The sequence below is a fragment of the Gracilinanus agilis genome, chromosome 3 (genome assembly GCF_016433145.1).
Source record: "Gracilinanus agilis isolate LMUSP501 chromosome 3, AgileGrace, whole genome shotgun sequence".
NCBI lineage: Eukaryota > Metazoa > Chordata > Mammalia > Didelphimorphia > Didelphidae > Gracilinanus > Gracilinanus agilis.
In genome coordinates this window covers 340,470,892-340,492,811 of record NC_058132.1, presented here as the reverse complement: position 1 = coordinate 340,492,811, position 21,920 = coordinate 340,470,892, and the positions used below count along the sequence as shown (strand labels likewise).

The 21,920-nt window shown below is 37.6% G+C and overlaps 1 protein-coding gene across 1 annotated transcript in view; it reads right to left on the bottom strand.

The window, feature by feature from the left end:
- The window catches only part of HACD2 (3-hydroxyacyl-CoA dehydratase 2), a 106,766-nt gene extending 85,137 nt beyond the window's left edge, over positions 1 to 21,629 (bottom strand). The window contains 2 exon segments of the mRNA XM_044670041.1: positions 20,779 to 21,095; positions 21,098 to 21,629. Coding sequence (XP_044525976.1) covers positions 20,779 to 21,095; positions 21,098 to 21,466 — 686 coding nt within the window. The 5' untranslated portion in view covers positions 21,467 to 21,629.
- Positions 21,630 to 21,920: the final 291 nt, after the last annotated feature.

The following is a 21,920-nucleotide window of genomic DNA, read 5'->3' as shown; positions in this document are numbered from 1 at the left end:
TATATTAAATTGAAAAGGTTTTGCAAACAAAAGCAGTGCAAACAAGATTAGAAGGGAAACGAAAAACTGGAAAAAAAAAATTTTTATAGTAGGTAGCTCTGACAAAGGCCTCATTTCTCAATTATAAAGAAAACTGACTCAAATTAGTAAGAATACAAGTTATTCTCCAATTGATAAATAGTCAAAGGGTATGAACAGACAGTTCTCAGATGAGGAAATCAAAATTATCCATTGTCACAAGAAAAAATTCTCCAAATCACTATTGATTTGAGAAATGGAAATTAAAAACAACTCTGGGATACCACCCCATACTTTGGTTGACATGACCAAAAGGAAAATGATAAACGCTAGATGGTGTGGGAAAACTGGCACACTATTACACTGTTGATGGAGCAGTGAACCATTCTGGAAAGCAATCTAAAACAATACCCAAAGGACCATAAAAGTATGCATACCCTTTGATTCAGCAATACCACTACCAGTCTATATTCCAAAGAAATCCAAAGGAAAAGGAAAAGGACCATATGTGTATAAAAATATTTATAGCAGCACTTTTTATAGGGGTAAAAAACTGGAAAATGAGGGAATGCCCATCAGTTGGGAAATGACTGAACAAGTTGTAGCTGTAATGGAATACTATTGTGACATACAACCATATGATATACAGGATAATTTCAGAAAAAAAATGGAAAGATTTATATGACCTGATGTAGAATGAAATGAGCAGAACTGGAAGAACCTTATATGTGATAATAGATATATTATGCAATAATTAACTTTGAAGAGCTAATTTATTTCCTTCATAAGTTTTTTCTTGTATGTGCAATACATATCTTCTTTCATGGCATGGGGAATATGGAAATATGCAGCACTGGTAAAACTGATATCAGATTATTTTCTTTCTTGGGGAGGGGAGGAAAGGGCAGGGAAGAATTTGAATCAAAAAATGTCAGAAAACAATTGTTGAAAATTGTTTCTATATGTAATTTAAAAAAATAGATTAAAAAATGATAAAAGCATTTCAGAGAAACCTGGGAAGACTTGTATGAACTGATGCATAAAGGAGGGTACAGAACAACCACACAGCAAAAATGAACAATTTTAAAAGATGTAAGAATGCTGATCAATCATAGTTCTGGAGAACTGATGATGAAGCATGTTACCCACGTTGTAACAAAAACACGATGAAGAATGAGAATGAAAGACACATTTTTGGACATGGCCAACATGAAAATTTGTTTTGCTCAATCATGCATATTTGTTGCAAAGGTTTTTCACATGTTGCCCACACACATACACAATCACTAGTAAAATTTTGTAGGAAGTGAGATGGGAGAAAATACTTGATGAATGAAAATAACTAAATTTTATTTTAAAAATAAATGTTATATAGAAAAGATTTAAAAAGTTGTGTTCTATTCTTAAAATCAGGCTTGACTGATTAATCACTTTTAAAATCACTTTGTTTAAAGATGGCAGGGAAGGAAGTATATGTTTTACAGAGATCTATATAAAATTGTTAAAATATGCTTCTCTCAGTAGAAAAATTTCCACTAAGGACATGCTATCAAATTTTAGGATCTATAATTGTTTTGCATAATCCATTTTTCTTTGATACAAGAAAGGGTTCAGTGGGGGAGGTACACATCAATAAAATAATGTAGTATATAAACAAAAAGCATCAATACTTTCCTTCCCCAGGGATGTGGCAAAATTGGGACATTAATGCATTGCTGGTGAAGTTGTGAATTGATCCAACCATTCCGGATAGCAATTTGGAACTATGCCCAAAGGGCTTTAAAAGACTGTTTGCCCTTTGATCCATCCATACCACTGCTGGGTTTATACCCCAAAGAGATCACAGGGAAAAAGACTTGTACAAAAATATTTATAGCTGTGCTCTTTGTGGTGGCAAAAAAACTGGAAAATGAGGGGATGTCCTTCAATTGGGGAATGGCTGAACAAATTGTGGTATCTGTTGGTGATAGAATATTATTGTGCTCAAAGGAATAATGAACTGGAGGAATTCCATGTGAATTGGAATGACCTCCAGAAATTGATGCAAAGTGAAAGGAGCAGAACCAGGAGAACACCATACTAATACATTATGGTACAATTGAATGCAATGGACTTCTTTGCTTGCAGCAATGCAGTGATCCAGAACAATTCTGAGGGACTTATGAGAAAGAACGCTATCCATATCCAGAGAAAGAACTGTGGGAGCAGAAACACAGAAGAAAAACAACTGTTTGATCACATGGGTCAATGGGGATATGATTGGGGATGTAGACTCTCCACCACAGTGCAACTATCAATAATATGGAATTAGGTCTTGATCAATGTAACATGTAAAACCCAGTGGAATTGCGCATCGGCTATGGGGAGGTTGGGGGGGGGGCAGTTTGCGGGGGAGGGAAAGAACATGAATCATGTAACCATGGAAAAATATTCTAAAAAATTTAAAAAAAAATACTTCCCTGCCCCCAAATATGGCTAAAATAAAAATGATGTTGGTACTTAAAGGCATAAAAAGCTGTTACCTATAAAACTGATTCCTTTAGGGGCTTACAACACTTAATGTTTTTTGTATTTGAATAACTTTTTAAAAATCTTTTTATTATAAACTTAAAAACCATCGAAGGAAAACATCCAAACATACAAAATGCAGGGCAAAATTCTACCCTAGACCTCAAGATTTTAATAAGACGGATTTAAAAATTAACTTAAAAATATATGCATACATATAGACTTACTTTTTATATACCATATATTTTATATACTACTGTTTTTTTATACTTCATTCCTATATTGATATGCATCTACACATACACAGGTGTGTATGTATGTGTATATTGTATATATAGGTATTATGCATACATATACACATATATATGGATATGGGTATGGGTGTATTTCCTTTATCCCACTGCCCAAGCCCACCTGAAATTATGTCACCTGTGGTCTCATTTTTGTTTTTTCTTTCCTTTCTTATATAGCCAATGCGTACACAGTTCTGGTTCTATTGATTATTTTTTTTTTTTTACCCTTAACTTCTATTGGTTCATAGGTGAAAGATTGGTAAGGGTGGGCAATGGGGGTCAAGTGACTTGTCCAGGGTCACACAGCTGGGAAGTGTCTGAGGCCAGATTTGAACCTAGGACCTTCCATCTCTAGGCCTGGCTCTCAATCCACTGAGCTACCCAGCTGCCCCTATTGATTATTTTCTGCTTCCCCCTTTCTGCTGTCTTAGAAGGGAGCTGGTGTGCAAAAAATTCATACTGAATAATGCCTCCAATCTTATTTCTACAGCTATCAATTGTATCTCCAAAGGAATCACACTTAATGCCCCAACGCAGATGAGGAAATTTTGTTTAAAATGAGCATATTTATCCCTTATCTGCCACAGTTTTTGAGAAAATTAAAGATCGTAAACTGTTTTAAGCTTTTCTGAGGTATTCTAAGAAAGTATTATCATAAAAAAATCATCAAAAATTTGTATAACACTCTCAAAATCTACTACAGAGGCTGATACATACAAGCCTTTGACTTAACAGTTAAAACACATAATTCGGTTTGTTTTTTTAAAACCCTTAACTTCTGTGTATTGACTCCTTGGTGGAAGGGTGGTAAGGGGGTCAAGTGACTTGCCCAGGGTCACACAGCTGGGAAGTGTCTGAGGCTGGATTTGAACCAAGGACCTCCCGTCTCTAGGCCTGACTCTCAATCCATTGAGCTACCCAGCTGCCCCCATAATTCAGTTTTTAAAGCTATAACTTAATGTAACAAATTACTCTATTTAGAGATCTTATTATAGTCCTTATTAAAATGGACAGTAAAATTCTTTTTTTTTTTAATGTAATATTATTTTAACATTCTGAAACAAATCTATTATATCAAGTGTATAAAGTGTGCTATTGTAATGCTATCTGTGTGACCACTGAACAATAATGCCTGGAATGCTTACTAGCAATTTAGTGGTAATTATTGTAATTTTTACCATCATTCATCCTATTTGTACTATTAAATATCTAACTTAAATGTCAGAAAGAACAGATGTTTAAAAAATGATTTCTGCTCTTAAAAGCACTCTTAAAAGACTCAATTAATAGAATTTCAGAGCTGGAAGAGATCCTTAAATGTTATCTAGTCCAACTTCCTCATTTTACAGATGAGAAAACTGAAGCCTAAAGTGACTTGCCCAAGGTTATACAACAATTGACAAAGCTGTGGCTTAGACCTAGTTCTGGACAAGCCTGTTTTCCATTGAATCACATTACTGTGTTTTTGTTGAATGGAATTATTAACTATTATGTTTAAAATATAAGATCTTAATCTGGGTACAACCTTGCTTTCTTGTGTGTTTTGTTTAATAGTCTGATATCTAACATGTACATGGAATATATTCTTTCATTATTGTAGTAGCACCAATATTTATCCTGATGATGTTCCAATTGTTGGTATTTCTGAACTCCATAAACATCTGCACAAACCCCAGCAAACCACAGGTGGAAAGAACAGATCTGAATCCATAGCATCTTTTGGTTCTTCTGATCTCAAGTGAGAGAACACATTTGTCAAGGAACTCATTGTCCAAATGACTATTTGGAGTAGAGGGATAGCCAGGAGTCATCATAAAATCAAGTATTCAGAGCTGTAAGGGATCTCATTAGAAGCCAGTTTAGTTCAATTCCTTCATTTTTCACAAAATGAAATGGAATCCCAAGTAGATTAAGTGACTTAACCAAGGAAGGACAAAGGTGTCAGAACCAGAATTTGAACCTAGATCCCAATTCTATAGCTAATGGTTGGTGGACCACTTGTCAGATATACTGTAGTGAAAATTCCTTACATAGCTACCAAGATCCCTTCCAACCAATCAAATCCAATCAAATCTAGTGATTCTAATGTTCTGTGGCCTGGTATAATGGGGAAAAACCAGGGAAGGTGCCTTAAATATTAAATATGGGCTCTCTGGGGTGGATAGGAGACAGGAAGGGCAATAATAACCTTCCTCATAACACTGGTCAAATTCATGTTTGGTCTTAAAGCCTCTTTATATATATTTATTTTTAAATCTTTAATTTCTGTTTTAGTATCAACAAGTGACTTGCCTAGGATCACAAAGCTAGGGAATGTCTGAGGCCAGATTTGAAGCCAGATTCTCCTGACTCCAAGCTTTGCATTCCATCCACTGTGCCTTCCAGGTGCCTCTAAGAGTCTCCTTATTGACAACTGCTAAAGTACTTACCTCACCTAGTATGTGGGTTCAAATATCAGCTAAGTAGATCACTGGGGCACTGCCCAGACCAAACAGCATTATTTGTACTTGTAGAACCTATCATAGACACAAAATGCCATTTTCTGTTCATCTCCAGGGCAAATTCAGATTAAATCATTGGTTATCTCTGAAATCTAGGTCTATAGAAAAATAATTGTTTATATTTAGTTTCTTTTTTATGAAGCATTTTTAAATTTTTTTTTAGCTTACTTGATTCCCACAACCACCTTATTAGTAGAAGGCACAAATATTTCAGATAATCAGTGACAGAGCCCAGAACTTAAAGTTAGACCTTTCAGAACCAAAATCAGGGTTCATTTATTTTAGTCATGCTACCTCTTTGAAAACCATCTAGTGTGGTTTGCAGGAGGAAGACATTTTGACCACAAATACTTATTTCTTTAAATTCCCTAATATCATTATATTAGTGCAATTCATCATCCTTTTTGGCATAAAAAAATTAACAGCACATACATATGTGATAAAGGGTGAATGAAGCCTTTCTATAGACTACAGGCATGGAAGACATCATCTATATAAAAGCCCAGAGAAGGAAGATAGATTGCCACATCTAAGGAAGATAAGTTTAGCTAGAGACTACAGTGAACATAGAGAGGTATAAAAAAGAATAAAGCTGGAAAGGTAAGTTGGAAGTATATAGTAAATGGCTTTAACTGTCATTAAGAGTCAAATTTCTGTTTAACTTTAGAAATAAAAGAGAAACACTGCAGTTTGCTGAGTGGAGGAGGAACACTATGAGATTGGTACTTGGAAAATCACTTCAGTAGCTGTGTGGAGGAGATTGGAAAGGGAAGAACCCAGAGGGAGGAGGTGTAATAAGGGAATAAAGCAAGTGGATGGGGTTTGTGGGTCCCTAGGTCAGTAGGTAGAAAGGAGGTAGTAGATTGAGGTGGTAGGAGAGATGTAAGGGAATGGCTGAGTTTGGGGAAACAAAGGATGATGAAGTATAATGAGAGGCAAGGGGAGATGATGAGGTAATTGGGCAGGCAAATGCAACAGGGAGACACAGACTGGGTACACAGGCTTGAGACAGAAGACACTGAAGGGAAACAGGCTGAACCCTTCCAGGTAGGAAGGGCACTTCTACAGACAAAAGGTTAGGGCCAGTCAAAAATGGTTTGAAACTAACTAGAGGGCTTTCTAGTCAATTTCTCAAGTTCACAAAGAAAGAGTCCCAAGGCTCTTCCCTGTCTGTGAAATAGAAGGGCTTCTCAGAGGAAGTATAGACATTACCACTTCCTCCAAGATGGCCGCCTCCAGCTCCCCTCAGGAACCAAAGAGAAATAATTCCTTTCTCTCCTTAACCCTCTTTTATCATTCAACCAATGATTTAGCAAAAGGTTTGATTAAATAACAACAGGGTTTATTAAGCTTCAGGGTTGATTATAAAGGACAGGGGATACAAGGTTTCTCTAACAACCACCTAGGAGAAGCTCCAGGTGGAGGAGGGACACAGGAATGGCGTAGACTGAGAAAGAGCCTGCTCTCACTCAGCCCTGGGAGGCTTTGTTGCCTTTAAGGTTAGGGAAGTAATAAACAATGAATTAGGAGATAGTTTGTATCAAGGGTAAGTCCTACTTGTCTATGGGGAAAAACTAAGTCTTCAAAGTTTGATTGCTACCACCCAAAATCCACCCTTCTCCCAAAACCCACAGGAAATCAGGAAAGGAAATGGGGAATGAAATAGGGAAGGTCAAGGAGATCCAAAGGAATTAGCTAAGCTACAAAATCTCAAGAGAAAAGTACCAATTCAAGGCCAGGTTTCAGCCCGAAAGGCCGAGCTCAGTTGTCCCCTCCGCTCTGTCCAAGCCTCAGGGATCAACTGTCCTTAGTCAGGGTTCTAAGTCCTTTTAACTGCCAGAAATTCTGCAGTTAGCATTTTGCAGGGTTGGTTGCACCTCTGCACTACAGAGGGCCATACTGCAGTAGTCCAGGCAAAACTGAAAGAGACATAAATTAGGGGGTGGCATTACAAGTAGAGAGAAGGGGACGGATAGAAGAAATGTTATGGAGGACGAACTGATAAGGTTTGGCAAATGACTAGATACATGAGGTAGGGAGAATAAGGAGTTCAGGCTATGAACCTGGGAAACTGAAAAAAAGGATGATGCCCTCGACAAAAATAGAGAAACTTGGAAAATGGGTGGGTTAGGGACAGGGTGAGATGTCTGTTTTAAAAAGGCATATTGAGTTTGTGAAGTCAATGGGACACAAAATTTATTTAATTGGGGATTTTTAATTTGTTCTTTTTCTACTTCTTTTTAGTTGTATGTTCAATTCAATGTTCTCCTCTTTCTCTATTTTACTGATGATGTAAGCATTTAGATATAAATTTCCTAAGTATATAACCTTGGCTGCATCCCATAAATTTTGGTTTGTTGTTTCCTCATTGCCATTCTCTTTAATGAAGTTTTGTTTTTCTATTATTTGTTCTTTGATCCATTTATTCTTTAAGATAAGATTTAGTTTCTAAATAATTTTTAATCTTTCTGCTGTGCTTTTTTGAATGTAATTTTTAGATTACATTTAGTATTTCTGTTTTGCCATATTTTGTTGTGGAGGTTTTATGCCCTAGTATGTGGTCATTTTTTGTGAAGATGCCATGTAATGCTAAGATGAAGGTATATACTTTTCTATTTCCATTCAGTTTTCTCCAGAGATCTATCATATTGAACTCTTCCAAAGTTCTATTTATCTCCTTAACTTCTATTTGGGGGTGGGGGGCAGGACTTATCTAGTTTTGATAGGGGAAAGTTGAGATTCCCCACTAGTAACATTTTACTATTTCCTCCTATAACTCATGTAATTTGTTCATTAGGAATTTGGATATTATGCTATTCAGTAGATATGTGTTCAGTATTGATATTTTTCATTGTCTATGGTGCCTTTTACCAATATGTAATTTTCTTCCTTATCTCTTTTTATTAGATCAAATTTTACTTTTGCTTTATCTAAGATTATGATTGCTACCCCTGCTTTTTTTACTGAGGCTGAAGCATAATAGATTCTGCTCTTGATCCTGTGTGTGTGTGTGTGTGTGTGTGTGTGTCTCACTGCTTTAAATGTGTTTCTTGTAGACAGCATATTGTGGGGTTCTGTTTTTAAATCAATTCTGCTGTTCTTTTCCATTTTATGGGTAAGTTCATCCCATTTTTCAGTAACAGTTATGATTATTGTATTTTTTCCATCTTATTTCCCCTGTTTATCTTCTGTCTTCAGCCTTTCACTGTTCACACATATTTTGCTTCTAACCACCAGCCCCCTTCCCAGTTCACCATCCCTTTTGTCCATTTCCTCTTATCTCTTATTCTCCCTTCTTTCTCTCGTCTCTATTGAGTAAGATAGCTGACAGCATGGCTGTTATTCTTTGAGCTAATCCCAATGAGAGTAAGATTCAAGCAATGCCTGCCACCTCCTCTCCACCAACCTTTTTTTCTACTGTATTGATTCTTATGTGTGTCTTCATGTGAGATAATTTATCCCCTTTTATACCTCCTTTCTCTTCTCCTTGATTTCTTTTTTTTGAGGGGTGGGGAAGTGAGGGGGAATATCAAGCCATTCTATATACTTACTATCTTCCTTCTTTCTATGTATACTCCTTTTTACTGTTTTAATAGTGATAGTTCTTAAGAATCTTATGTGACTGAAGTATCATATATATCTTAAATATCTTAATTATCACATTCTCAGGTATGAATGTACTCAATTCAACCCTACTGAAACCCTTAAGTTTTCACTTTTGTGTTATGCTGGCCTTGAGTGTGGATTTGCTCATGAAAATTTTTTTCTCAGTCTTTTGTGTATGTGTGTGTGTCAAAAATACTTGAAATTTCTCTATTTTATTAAATATTACTTTTTCGCACTTGGAGGGTTATGTTTGGTGTTGCTAGGTATATGATTCTCAGTTGATAACCCAAGATCCTTTGCCTTTTGGAACATATACATTCCACACTTACCAGTCCTTTAACATAGAAACTGCCAGGTTTTATGTAATCTTGTGACTCCATGATATGTGAACTGTTCCTCCTGAATGCCTGCAATACTTTTTCTTTGGCCTGGAAGGTTTTTAATTTTTCTATAATAGTCCTGGGATGTTTTATACTAATGTTTCCTTTGGGAGATTTGTAGATTCTTTCAATTTTTATTTTCCCCTCTGGCTTAAGGTTATCAAGGCAGTTTTCCCTGATGATTTCTTATAATATAGTGTCCAGGCTCTTTTTCTGATCATTGCTGTCAGGTATTCTGATGATTGGTAGGCTGTCTCTTCTAGATATATTTTCCAGGTCAGTTGTTTTTCCAGTGGGGTATTTCAGATTTTCTTCTATTTTTCCATTCTTTTGATTTTGTCTTATTGTTTCCTAATGCCTTATGGAATCATTAGCTTCCATTTGCTCAATTTAATTTTCAGGGAATTATTTTCTTCTTTGAGCTTTTGAATTTCCTTTCTTATCTTGCCTTATTCTAGTCTTAAGGAAGCCGTTTTCCTCTTTTTTTTTTAACCTCCCTTTCCATTTGGTCCATTCTAGTCTTTAGGAAATAGTTTTCTTCAGTGTTTTTTGGGCTCCATTTATCCCATTCTAGTTTCCATGTTGTTGAATCTTTCCAACATTTCTTTTATTATTTGATTTTTTAACTTCTTTTCAAGTTCTTCCAAAAGATCTTTTGGGACCTGCTATCCTTTCTCACTTTCCTTTAAAGCTTCACATGTTCATTTCTTGCCATTGCTGTCTTCTCCTGAGTTTACATTTTGTTCATTCCTGTCACTAAAGTAAATTTCTACAGGTAGGTTTTTTCTTTGTCTTTTGCTTATTTTTCTAGTTATCATTCTTGTACCACCCCCTCATTACTTTATCTATCTGTCAAAGTTCTGCTCTGCTTCTGGAGTGGAGGGAAGGATGGTCTAGACTTACAGTGTAGCCTTTTTTGTTATTTGAGATAGGTTCAGCTATCTTTGGGTTCCTCAGTATATACTTCCAGGGGTAAACAGACTGGCTTCTTATAGGGAGGCTTGCAGTAGTTTTTTTTTCCTAGCTAGATTCCCTCTGCTTTGACTTTCCCTGTGGTCTCCTCAATTGATCTCTTTCTTACTCAGCTCTTTAGTTACCTCAAGTCATGTGGAAGTAAACAGGGCTAGGACTGGGCTGCTCCTCCACCATTATCTCATTGCCTCAGGCTGTTTGGCAAAGAACTGAGCTGTTCCTTCTCTACTGTCCACTAGCTCAGGCCATTTGGTTGTAAGGTAAGATGCACTAGGGCAATGATGTCAAACCTTTTGGAGATGGAATGACAGGTCCTGTCACCCTCCCACTCCCCATACTGTGCTCTGTCCCCAGAGACCTCATGCTGTGCCCCACTCCACCGAATGTGCACTGCCCCACCCCCATCCCACACAGGGGATGGAGAAAGTGCTCCAACTAGGCTGCTGGGCAGAGGGGCAGATGATATGAAAAAAATGTCATCAGGCATGGTGGAGAAGGGAAAGGAAGCAGCTATGCTCGAGTTCCTCTGCCTTTGTAGCAACTAAATACTCCAAATTTTCTAAGAGTATGACTTTAAAAGTGAAGAGGTGAAAGATAACTTAGAGGATGGAAGGGATTTTTGATGATAGGTTTTGTTTTAGATTGGGGAGTTCTGGCAGTTAATAGGTAGTAATAATTAGATAGACTAAAGATCATGGAGGGGATTGTTAGGAGGGGTAGATGGGGAATAAATAAGAGAAGGGCCATCTCTTCATCAAAGACTGGAATCAAGAAGGAAAGAGTGGAGAATGATGACAAGGGCTTCTGAGATACAGCAAAGAGAAGAAGCAGGAACTCTAGGCAAATAGTTTCTATTTTCTTGGTAAAATATGACCCGAAATCCTAAATAATCTACTCAAACTATTCCCTCAAAGTCCTGGTGAGGAAGATGTATTCACAATGGTTACTCTGTGAGGATCTCTTCTTCACAATGCTCTTTTCTACCAAGGCAAAAACAAGTGTTCAAAACTACATTCTCAGATACAAGTCCTACAATGGTAAGCTTTGCCTCTAGTAATCTGCTCTGGACACCCCCTGCCCTCCTTCTTAATCCCATCTAGATTGGTGGTCTACCAATTGATACTCTTTTTAAAGATACAAAGAATGAAATAATTGCTCCAGATCAACACCTGTGATGTAAGTTTAGAAAGAAACATGCATCCTGAGAAGACAGGGGAGCAGAAAGGCTGGCTACCACAGGAAAAGAGCTCCTTATATATAAGCCTATTAGTACACTCTCACTAAGTGGCATACTATACAAATCTGAAAATTGCTGAGATGTAGCTCAGTTGAAAAAACTCCACACAAGAAAGCCCTCCATGATCTTTTATAGCCACAGTAGCATGAATGCTTTCACTTGAGAAGTAGGACTTGCCTGTGGTTTTTAAGGCTGCAGAGGTAAAAAGGGATAGCTGGTTCCTAAGCTCTATGCTGTGGCTGCAAACCAGTGTTGGATTTAAAAATCAGTCTGGCAGTCTACTGAACTATTTCTGGCCTGGGCAAGCAACCCCCAGCCCCCAAGGTTTCCCAGCAGTCTTCCTTATCTCCCCCTATCATAAACCTAAAACTGAAGCTATCTTATCTGATGAATATTAACCTTCTTGAGGAATGTTTGTCTATTTTTGCCTGCTTTACAATATTTGTCTATTTAATGTATATTTGCCAAATGCTTCCAGACCCCTGACCCTGAAACCCCCCCACCTCCCCAGATGCTTCCTGACCACCTGTCCCTGACACTACCTTGATAATTATGTATGTACCAACCCCCTTCCCCAAACATTTCTATATAAACTCTTGGCTGAGAATTCCAAGGGGTCATTCAGGCACGCCTCTCTGCCTAGGGACCCTAGCTATTATTGCAAGTAAAGAATGAGCCTCTTCTTGCATATTGCATTGTCAGTGTGATTCTTCCTTCGGCCATGAACCTGGGTTAGGTATTAAAATTTGGGTACAACACCAGAACCTATGGATCTCTGCTGCTGAATAAGTAGCTCAGTAGTAGCTATGACCCTGCTGAGTTGCTGTCAGGTATATGTAACAATTAGTTAAAAACAGTAAAAAATAAGAAAACTGGCATAAATTATTTCCTATTACTTAAATATAAATTCTTCAATGAATTTCTAAGGATATTTCTCAAGAAAATTCTTTATCAAATGCACTTGGTTCTCTCTCAGTCAGATTTTATTACTGGTACTTTACTATCACTTAAAGGGAATAGATGGGGCACATAACTTATTCATTTAATTTGTACAGGTAGAAAATGAAAATCTGAAAAATATTAATTATGCTGTTTTAGTCCCAGGATTATTTTTACATGATAGGCAATACTTTCTTGTAGTTTCCTTGAAACTTAAACATTTCCTTTAACATTCAAGCAGTACACACACAACCATTCACATTAGCCAAGACTGTAAATAACAATGTCACATTGAAGAATTCACTTATCCAGCAATTTTAACTAAGACTTAAATAATATTTTTTTTAAAGGTACCATGTAAGTAGCCAAAAAATAAGTGTCCCAAAGCCTCAGCACAAAGGCTCATGACCAAGCTTCTAGGACATCCTGTCAAATCCTCACTCAAAGCCATTTCATTTCTTATTCATACAATGTTAATAAGTTTGATCATTTGGTTTCCTGGCCAGTAGTAGATAAGAAAGTAAATTTCAAACTGTAGGGAGAAAATGATGCTGCTGGAAGAGGATACACTGTTAAAAAATGATAGCTAACAATTTCAGAAAAGATTGACTTTATACCAGCAAAAGCACCACAACAATGTATACCAACAACGTTTTCTAAAAATCACTAAACTGACACGAAGAAGATTAACAATAAAAAGAGGAGGCCCATTTACATCAAAATACTAATAATTGCTCTTTTTGTGATGGCAAAACACTGGAAACAAAACAGATGCCCAAATGAATGCAAAGTAAGCAAAACCAAAAACACCATACATACAGTAACAATATATTAAGAATAACTCAAAGGACAGCAAGATGGTTCAGTGGATGGAGCCAGGATTAGAGATGAGAGGTCTGAGGTCAAATCCAGATTCAGAAACTTCCTAGCTGTGTGACCCTGGGCAAGTCACTTAACCCTGACTGCCTAGTTCTTACTGCTTTTCTATCTTGGAACCAATGCTTAGTTTTGATTCTAAGACTGAAAATAAGGACCGAAAAAAAGAAAAAAGGATTTAACTCAAGCTAGATGCAACTTCAAAATTAGAATGACCAAATTTGACACTAAAAAAAGGATCAAACTTACTTTTTGTAAAGCCTTTGCAAAAATGGTAAAATATAGGTGTGGACCACTGCACATATCAGATGTTTTCATTTTGTGGTTAGTTCTGCTGAACTTTTAAAAAACTGTTATGAAGATGACTCTAAGAGAGGAAAGGAGAGGGCAACAGTGGGAAATGGTGATGGAAAATCAAAAGTTAACAATAAAATGTTTTTTAAAGTCACCAAATTGTTTCTACTCCTTGATCTACAAATCTCACTAACAGGTATTTATCCAAGAAAGACTAAGACCCCAAATCAAAATATTTAAGACAGTCCCTTGAAGTTCGCTTACTACTTTGCATTTGTCTTTGTAGGGCTTACCAAAGGTTTGTAGGCAGACTAATAGCAGCACTTTTATGGGAGCAAAAAGTTGGAAATAAAGTGAATGCATATAGAATGAATGGCCAAATAAACTGGCATAAGAATGAAATTAAAAACTATGCTCTAAAAATAATGAATATAAGGAATTTGGAGGTACAGAATTAGATTTTTATGAATTTAAACAGAGTGAAGTTAAGTAGGGTCAGAAGAATAGTATAACTAGGAATTATAATAACATAAACAAAAAGAATACAAAGACTGCTGTGTAATTGTAATGAATAATCTGGGTCCAAGAGAATTTAAAAAGCTCTTCTTTTACAATGGCTTTGAGTAAGAGCGACCAGAACTGAAAGGCTACTGGATACACAGATTGGGAGGGAGAATGAGGAGTTTCTGGACATGTCACTTAACTTCCCTTGGCCTCAGTTTCCTTATTTGTAAAATAAGGGGCCTCAAAGATCTCTTCTTGCTCTAAATCTGTGGTACTACCAGCCTCTAACATTTGGCTCAACTGTTTTCTTCTGTAATGGGAGAAAATCATTCAAGGGATATTTAATGAGTATATCCAAAAATGACTGATGTAAAAACAAAAAACATTAATTAAGATCTTTTTAAAATAGTTATTTACTGAGCAGTTACAATATGCAATGATCATGGTAGGAGCTGTGAAGCATGAGAAAGGACAACACTCTCCATGAGTTGGCAGAATTTATCATCTAGTAGAAAATGTGTTCTGTGCCATAAGAAAGGTACCAAATGCTAGAGAGAATCTGAGCAGAAAGAAATCACATCAATTTTTAGTGAGAGATCAAAAGAAAATGCATAAAAGAGGTAGTATCTGAAGCATGAGCCTTAATGTATAGCTAGAATCTGAACAGGCAGAAACTGAGTAGGACATTCCAGGTAGATGAAAGTATAAACAGAAGAAGAAAAAGGTGGAATATATTCAAAGAATAATGAGTAGTTAGGTTTGAGAGGGGTAATGAGAGATAAGTTTTTTGGTACCAGGCCCAAGTCCCTATATTTAAGATAATTACTGTGGCAAAGTTTTCATATTTGGAAAAAGGATTTGTCTTTTAAGTCCTATCAAAAACATTCTAAAAGCAAGATAAATTGACTTTTGATTTAGGAATGCTCATCTTATGTGCAAAGACAATCAAAAAACCATATTGTGGATGGTAATGTTCCCTTATTGGTAGAGACCTGCTGGTTAACCACTATAGCTACAAAGAACCTTCAGTTCTTACAGTGTAGCAAAGGACCACTCCCCTAGCTGTACTTTGCACAACAAAGATTGAGAGATTCCATTTCAGTGCATATTTTCCCAAAGAAACAAATTTTTTGGATGCCTAGTTATTAATAAAAAGCTATTTAGTCCAAGATGTAATAAATACATACACACATGTGCATGTCCATGTATACATACATACCAAGAGAATATGGTTAGTAATAGATCATGTAACTAGTTAAGTTCTAACATAAGCTATCACCAACTACCTGTATATCTTTGGAAAATCATTTTACCTCTTCCAATCTGTTTTCTTATCTGTCAAACGAAGATGTTAATCAGTGATTTGAGTCTATGATTTTACTACTTATTGAAGCACTCAGGTAGTTCCCAGCATATGAAGGAGAAGAGTTCCAAATGTTCATTTAGAAACCAGGTGCTTTTAACTCAAGATGCATTTTCTCAAAAAAGCAATATTATAAAATAGAGAGGTTCAAGGGAAGGGAAAAGTTATAGAAGTTCTTTTGCCAGATCACAAAAAACTATAATGTACTTGTAATGAAAAATAATAAGAAATGATATCAACATCAGTTGATAATAAGAAAAATAGCAAAATTTGATTTAAAATTTACTTTTACTAAAATATTAGAAGAAAAGCAGATTTAACTGTAAACACTTTTGCCTAGCTTCATACCAGCCAATAATGGAAACCCCACTGGGACAAGTGAGGGTCAGTCCTTCCCTCTGTCCACCAACCAATTCCTCCTACCTAGCATGTAGTTCTAGGTAGAAACCTAAAAATTGATGACCCAGGATCAAAAGAAGTGTATATTCCATTTCTTAACCCCCAATCTACCACTGATGCAGAGAGCACTTTGGGAAAAGCTTGAAAAAGTGCACTGAGCTATCACTGTCACCATTCTAGTTTGCCTGGTCTGCTTTGCTCATTGATCCAGAAGTTCTTAAATCAGATGTCCAAGATTTGCAGAACATCTCTTATGCAATCTGAATTATGGTAATCCTCTTCATTCCAATGATATTGATTCAAATTTGCCCAAAGGGGATTGAAATTGACTACTAAGGAACAAAGAAAATTAAGGGCAAAACAAAACTGCAAAGCTACTTGAGAATGGTTTTAAAGGTTCCTTAAGTACTTTCAAGTCCACAAATGGACTGCAAATTACTCCTGTTCATTAAAGCTTTCTTGAAATATCCTAGAACATTTTAGCCCATTTTGACTATTGTACGTTGAAAGTACTAAAGCTTTATTACTTTAAGAATAGTCTATCTTTAGATTTGTTGATAGTTCAGGAAAGTCTTCCACAATCAGTGGCATTTTAAGTAGACTTAAACATTAAGGTTTCTATACAATCTTAAGAGATTTTTTTTTCAAAATCAGGCATTCATAAAGCACCAATTATAATAGTATGATAATTAGATTAAGTCTACACTGCCCATCTTTAGATTTAATCACCAAAGGTGAGAATACCTCTAATTCTGGGAGGTCAGTAACCCACAGTGGGTGATGAATCAGAATCAACTGACTGCCTCCTAGGCAGTACTATGAGAATGTCTATTATGTCTATTATGATTGGACACACAAATTGGAGGTGGATGCAGGATGCTATCTTTTAAATATAATGGTAACTTCCTGTGAAGGGAGTTGGCATTTTAAACTTGGTGTAGAAGGATCTCTTGTGGGACCTACAACTGCTTCCCTTTGAATTGTCAAGTGGGTAACTTAGGCTGACTCTCTCTCTCCTCCCTTGGCGTTTCTGGAGGCTCTATCCTCAAGGAGGCCTCTCTTGCCTCTCTAATTGTAAAAGGCCTTGTGACTAGAAGCCTTGTTTAATTAACCTCTGTGCCCCTCTGCTGGGGCCTCTGGTCCAGGCCAGAGTTTCTCTCTCTCAATTTCCCTACCTTCAACCTTCCTAATTGTAAATAAACTTCCATAAAGTCAATTGACTTGAGATTATTTTTAATTGAGGATTGGCCACCATCTTTTAATATATTGAACCCATAAACTCCCCTTTCCCCCCTTACAATGGTGATTGTCATTAAATACAAATATGTACAAAGTATTAAACTAGGTCTTTTGAGAGCCCCCAAAGTATTATTTTATTTTATTTTATTTTATTTTATTTTATTTTATTTTATTTTATTTTATTTTATTTTATTTTATTTATTTGTTTGTTTGTTTTAGGCAATGGTGGTCAAGTGATTTGCCCAGGGTCACAGAGCTAGGAAGTGTCTGAGGCCAGATTTGAACCTGGGACCTCCTGTTTCTAGGTCTGGTTCTCAAACCACTGAGCCACCAAGCTATTTTAAAGTTACGATCCTCACATTTTTTTCTCATTTGTAAAATATTTTAAAGACTATTCACATCAATAAATATACTTAAGGTAGCATTTAACATTCCACAAACTTTATTTTCAAAAATAACCAGCAAAAAAGAGAAATTAAAATAAAATTTACAGATGTTTTCCCAACTCCTTCCCTGACCTTTCCCCATAACACTTGTCCCTACAAATCAAAGCACTGAAAACTTTACCAAGATTAACAAAATTTCTCTGGTTGTTTCACTTACTATCATTGCAGGAATGAAATATCAGTTATCATTAATAAACTGACAGAAAATGCTAATATTTAAATGTAGTTGTTAAATGTATACTTGCCAAAAGCCCAGTTTCTTAATAAAAAAAAAAACTACAAGGCCTCCCATCCTTAGTCAATTTGTACAACTTAATAAACATATTGTTCTCACTGAAAAAAGTTTCTTTTAAAAGGTGAGCAAAACTGGGATTTCATTAGCCTGATATTTAAAGTCCATCTCAATCTAGCTCCTATTTATCTTTATAGTTTTATTCCAGTCTATTCCTCTTTCCTAACTCTATGCTGGCCTACAACCTGTTCCAAGAATGTAATATTCCTCACCTAGAACAGTATAGCTCTCTGAAGCCATCTTTGAAGTCCCTAGGTTTTTTGTTTTTGTTTTTGTTTTTGTTTTTTTAATTTTAAACCCTTCACTTCTGTGTATTGACTTATAGGTGGAAGATTGGTAAGGGTAGGCAATGGGGGTCAAGTGACTTGCCCAGGGTGACACAGCTGGGAAGTGTCCGAGGCCAGATTTGAACCTAGAACCTCCTGTCTCTAGGCCTGGCTCTCAATCCACTGAGCTACCCAGCTGCCCCTCCCTATGTTTTAATGACCACTCCTTTCTCAATTTCACTTATATTTAATTGTGTACCTCTACCACTCTCAAGAGAACTATTAAATAAGCAACTGTTGGAGGGCAGGAGCTATTTGTTTCTTGTTTTTGTAGTCACAGGACTAATGTTTGTTAATGGAATTGAATTTCGTTTAATTACACAAAAGGAAAGTTTTTGAGATTTAGTTTCCTTTGGGATTCTACCTCAGTTTGGGATGGGGGGGAAATGGAACCTCTATTAGCACATCAGTAAAATATCAGAAAATGGAAATAATTGTTTTAGAAAATCTTTTTTTTAACTTAGCTTTTTGATAACAAAAGGATAGAGAATTTTTTTAGTGTTGTATTTTTAAAATATATGCCTTAAAATCTTTTTTTAAAATGAAAATTCTAAAGTCACAATTTCTATGATTTTAATAAATTTCCAAAATTTATCTGAGGAAAAACCCACTCCAACAACAAACTAGTTGATATCTGTAACAAAAAGCACTGTATTGTGTTACTATGAAAGTTTGTACTTTTATTTTACAATACACTTCTCAAAAATAAGATTCCTCTGTCCAAATGGGACTGATTTACTTGACTGATGAAAGAGATCTTCTGTGTTATTAAGGCTATCAGTCCTCCAAGGAATGATTTGAATGATTCAATTTATCTGAGTACAACTTGGACCATAGTAGTGTCAAGAATGTTAGGATCCCCAAATTAACCTCTACCTAATGCTTCTCATTTTCCCGAGTTATGTTCCCCAAGCCCAGACCTAACAGCTGAGCATATCTCTCCCAATCAAGATGTGATGTGAGTTTGGCAAAATAACAAGTCCTTTTGCACACATAAACTTAGGGCAAACTCTGCTGTCAATGTTACTCTCAAAATCACTGAACCAGCTTAACCAACCAGTCTGAAAGGTCCATGAGATTGAACAAATTCAAACTTGCACCAGCAAGAACCATATCCAGATCATGAAGTCCTGATAAGAACAGACTCTGGTGCTGTCTTGTCACTAAGCAAACTTTGCCATTGTTATAAGGAACTCTATCTTCTTGTTCATTGTCTTGTCACAACTACATGGATGAAATTTTCACCTCATTGCCTTGGGTTTGGTTAATTCCAAGTCTCAACACAGCTATGTTTAGTTTTCCCTCCTCCAATGGAATAAAGAAGTTTTTTGCTTATTACCTTTTGAGGCTTTTCATTACTTTCTTTTTTCAAAGGGTCTAACAGTAGAAATGTACAAAATATAAATAAGCCATTCTGTAGATGGCTTTGCAAGAGGGATGTAGAACAAAGGACCTTGCTGCAGAAATTGGAAAAAATAATTTAATTAGAATTGCTTTCTCCCAAGTCAACTTAAAGGCATCTGTTATTATATAGATTTTGAATACTGACTTGTCTTGTACTTTTAGTTAGGTTCCTTTGAAAACAATATTTTTAATCCTTTATGGCAAAGAAATGTGGTTTGTAAATCCTTAAAATTTGTATAATCTGAAAAATCTGAATCTGTAAAAAAAAAGTCACACAAATCTTCAGTCAAAAGGCCTTTTTGTGAGGGAAGGGATTGAAAGTGGGTGATACTTAGGAATTTTAATGTAATAAATTGTTTAAAAAGAAGCTTCAATAGGCTAATTTCTCCTGATCTACTAAAATTCTTTCAAATTGAAGGCACTTTCCCCCAAAATCCATACTCCGAATTATAATAGGGAGATTCCCTTCTAACCACTCAGCTAAAACCTTAAAAGTCTTAAAAAACTCTGACCCTCTTTTACATTAATAAGCTTCAGTCCCTTTCTACACACAGAAGACACTTTTTAAAAAAAAAAGCTCTCCATATATTAACATTTTTCCTTTCCAGCATATGCCTCCTAATATAATCTGCTACTCATTACTTACAGAAAACAGTCATCCTTTTCCCAATACAAGTAAGTATCCTCTCCGATGGGGCTCCCCATTCACTAACAGCCACTCAAATACTTTTTTCTTGCACAACAGCCCAGTAGATCTGTTTACCCCCACTTTCTCTCTTCTCTGATCCATTCAACACCCCTCCCCCCCTCGGCCAAATTTACCACTTCATTTTCCTACCCAGAAACTTCAATCTACTAGGTCCAAAATCTTTAGCACGTCATTCAAGGCCCTCCATCACGTACCGAAACCAGGAGAGCAGGGAGAGCAGGGGCTGTGAGTGGTTCATTCATCTTTTAACCTCCATGTGCCCCTCCCCTCCCCCGCAGTGCCTTACTTCTGAGCCGCGGCGCTTAAGTCAGGATTAGTCGAGTAGGTTAGAGAATGAATGAATGAAGGGACGCCCGTCGTCAGGGCGCACGCTCGCCGGCTGTTCACCTGGCTCGCAGGCCCCCTCCTCAGACTTTTCCCCCACACCCTCCCAACTGCCACCTCGGTCACCTGCGCCCCTTCCCCTCCTCACCCGGCAGTCATCACTACATTGTAGATGACCAAGTATGCGGTGGCCAAGGGCCCCGGTCCCTTCTTTTTTCGAGGGCCGCCAGCTTCACTGGGCCCAGCCCTGCCGCTGGTCCCATTCCCCTTCGACGTCGAAGATACTGCAGTAGCCGCCGCCGCCGCCGCCATGTCCAAAGCACCTATCTCAACCTGCCCCGGGAGAAGACAACTCGCCACTGAGTGAGCCCAGCCCAGCAACGGGTAGCTGGAAGGCGGAGGCGGGGTCAGAGTAATGAGGCGGAGCCAGGGACGAACGCATAGGGTCGGGGCGGGGGGGGGGGGGGGAGGAGAAAACGCGCCGTGAACACCATCTTTGATGAGGGCAAATGACCCCGCTCTTCCCACTGCCTTGCGCTGTTTCGGATCACGGCATACGACACTTCACTCGCTCCACCCCCCACTTCACGATAGCTTCCACTTCCCGGAGCGCCATGTTGAGTGAGGGCAAGTGAACATAATCCCGCGCCTCCTAGACCTCAGGTCTTGTTATGGTATAACCCCACTGGCCACCCGTCGCCGAGGCCTGCGGCTCGTTGAGGTGGTTGGCTAATGTCGATCTCGGGGGTGTTTCTGCTTCCTGAGACGAAGTGGGGTACAATGGCGAGAACTGTCATATCCTTCTGTCTATCTTGTTCAATTCTTTTTCTTGTCATTTTGGCTGAATCGAGATGGGGCTTGAGAACCTCAGAGTCCCAGAAAGTCGACCGGGAAAGTGACCAACCCCTCCCCACCTTGATGTATATATGAGGGAAACTGAGGTTCACTGAAGGGAAAGGGCTAACCTTACCGGAGTAGTCTGGCGGCTAGGGCAGCCCTATCCGCGCCCCCACCCCCACCCTTTGGGGCTTCGCTCCCTGGGTACCGTATTTTCTCAGGAAGATGTGCAGCAAATGGGGCGAAGGGGCGTGACTTTGATGTCCAAATCTGCGCCTGCGAGGATGGCAATATATAACCCCCGGGGTGAGACAAGAAGGATGCTTGCTGCTAGTGCGATGTCTGAGGGAGAAATGGGCATGAAAAATCTGCCTCCACTGGGAAATCAGAACAGTCTGTGGAACCTGCTGTGAAACCTACGTGCCATTCAGGGTTCTGCCCCACTTGTTTTCT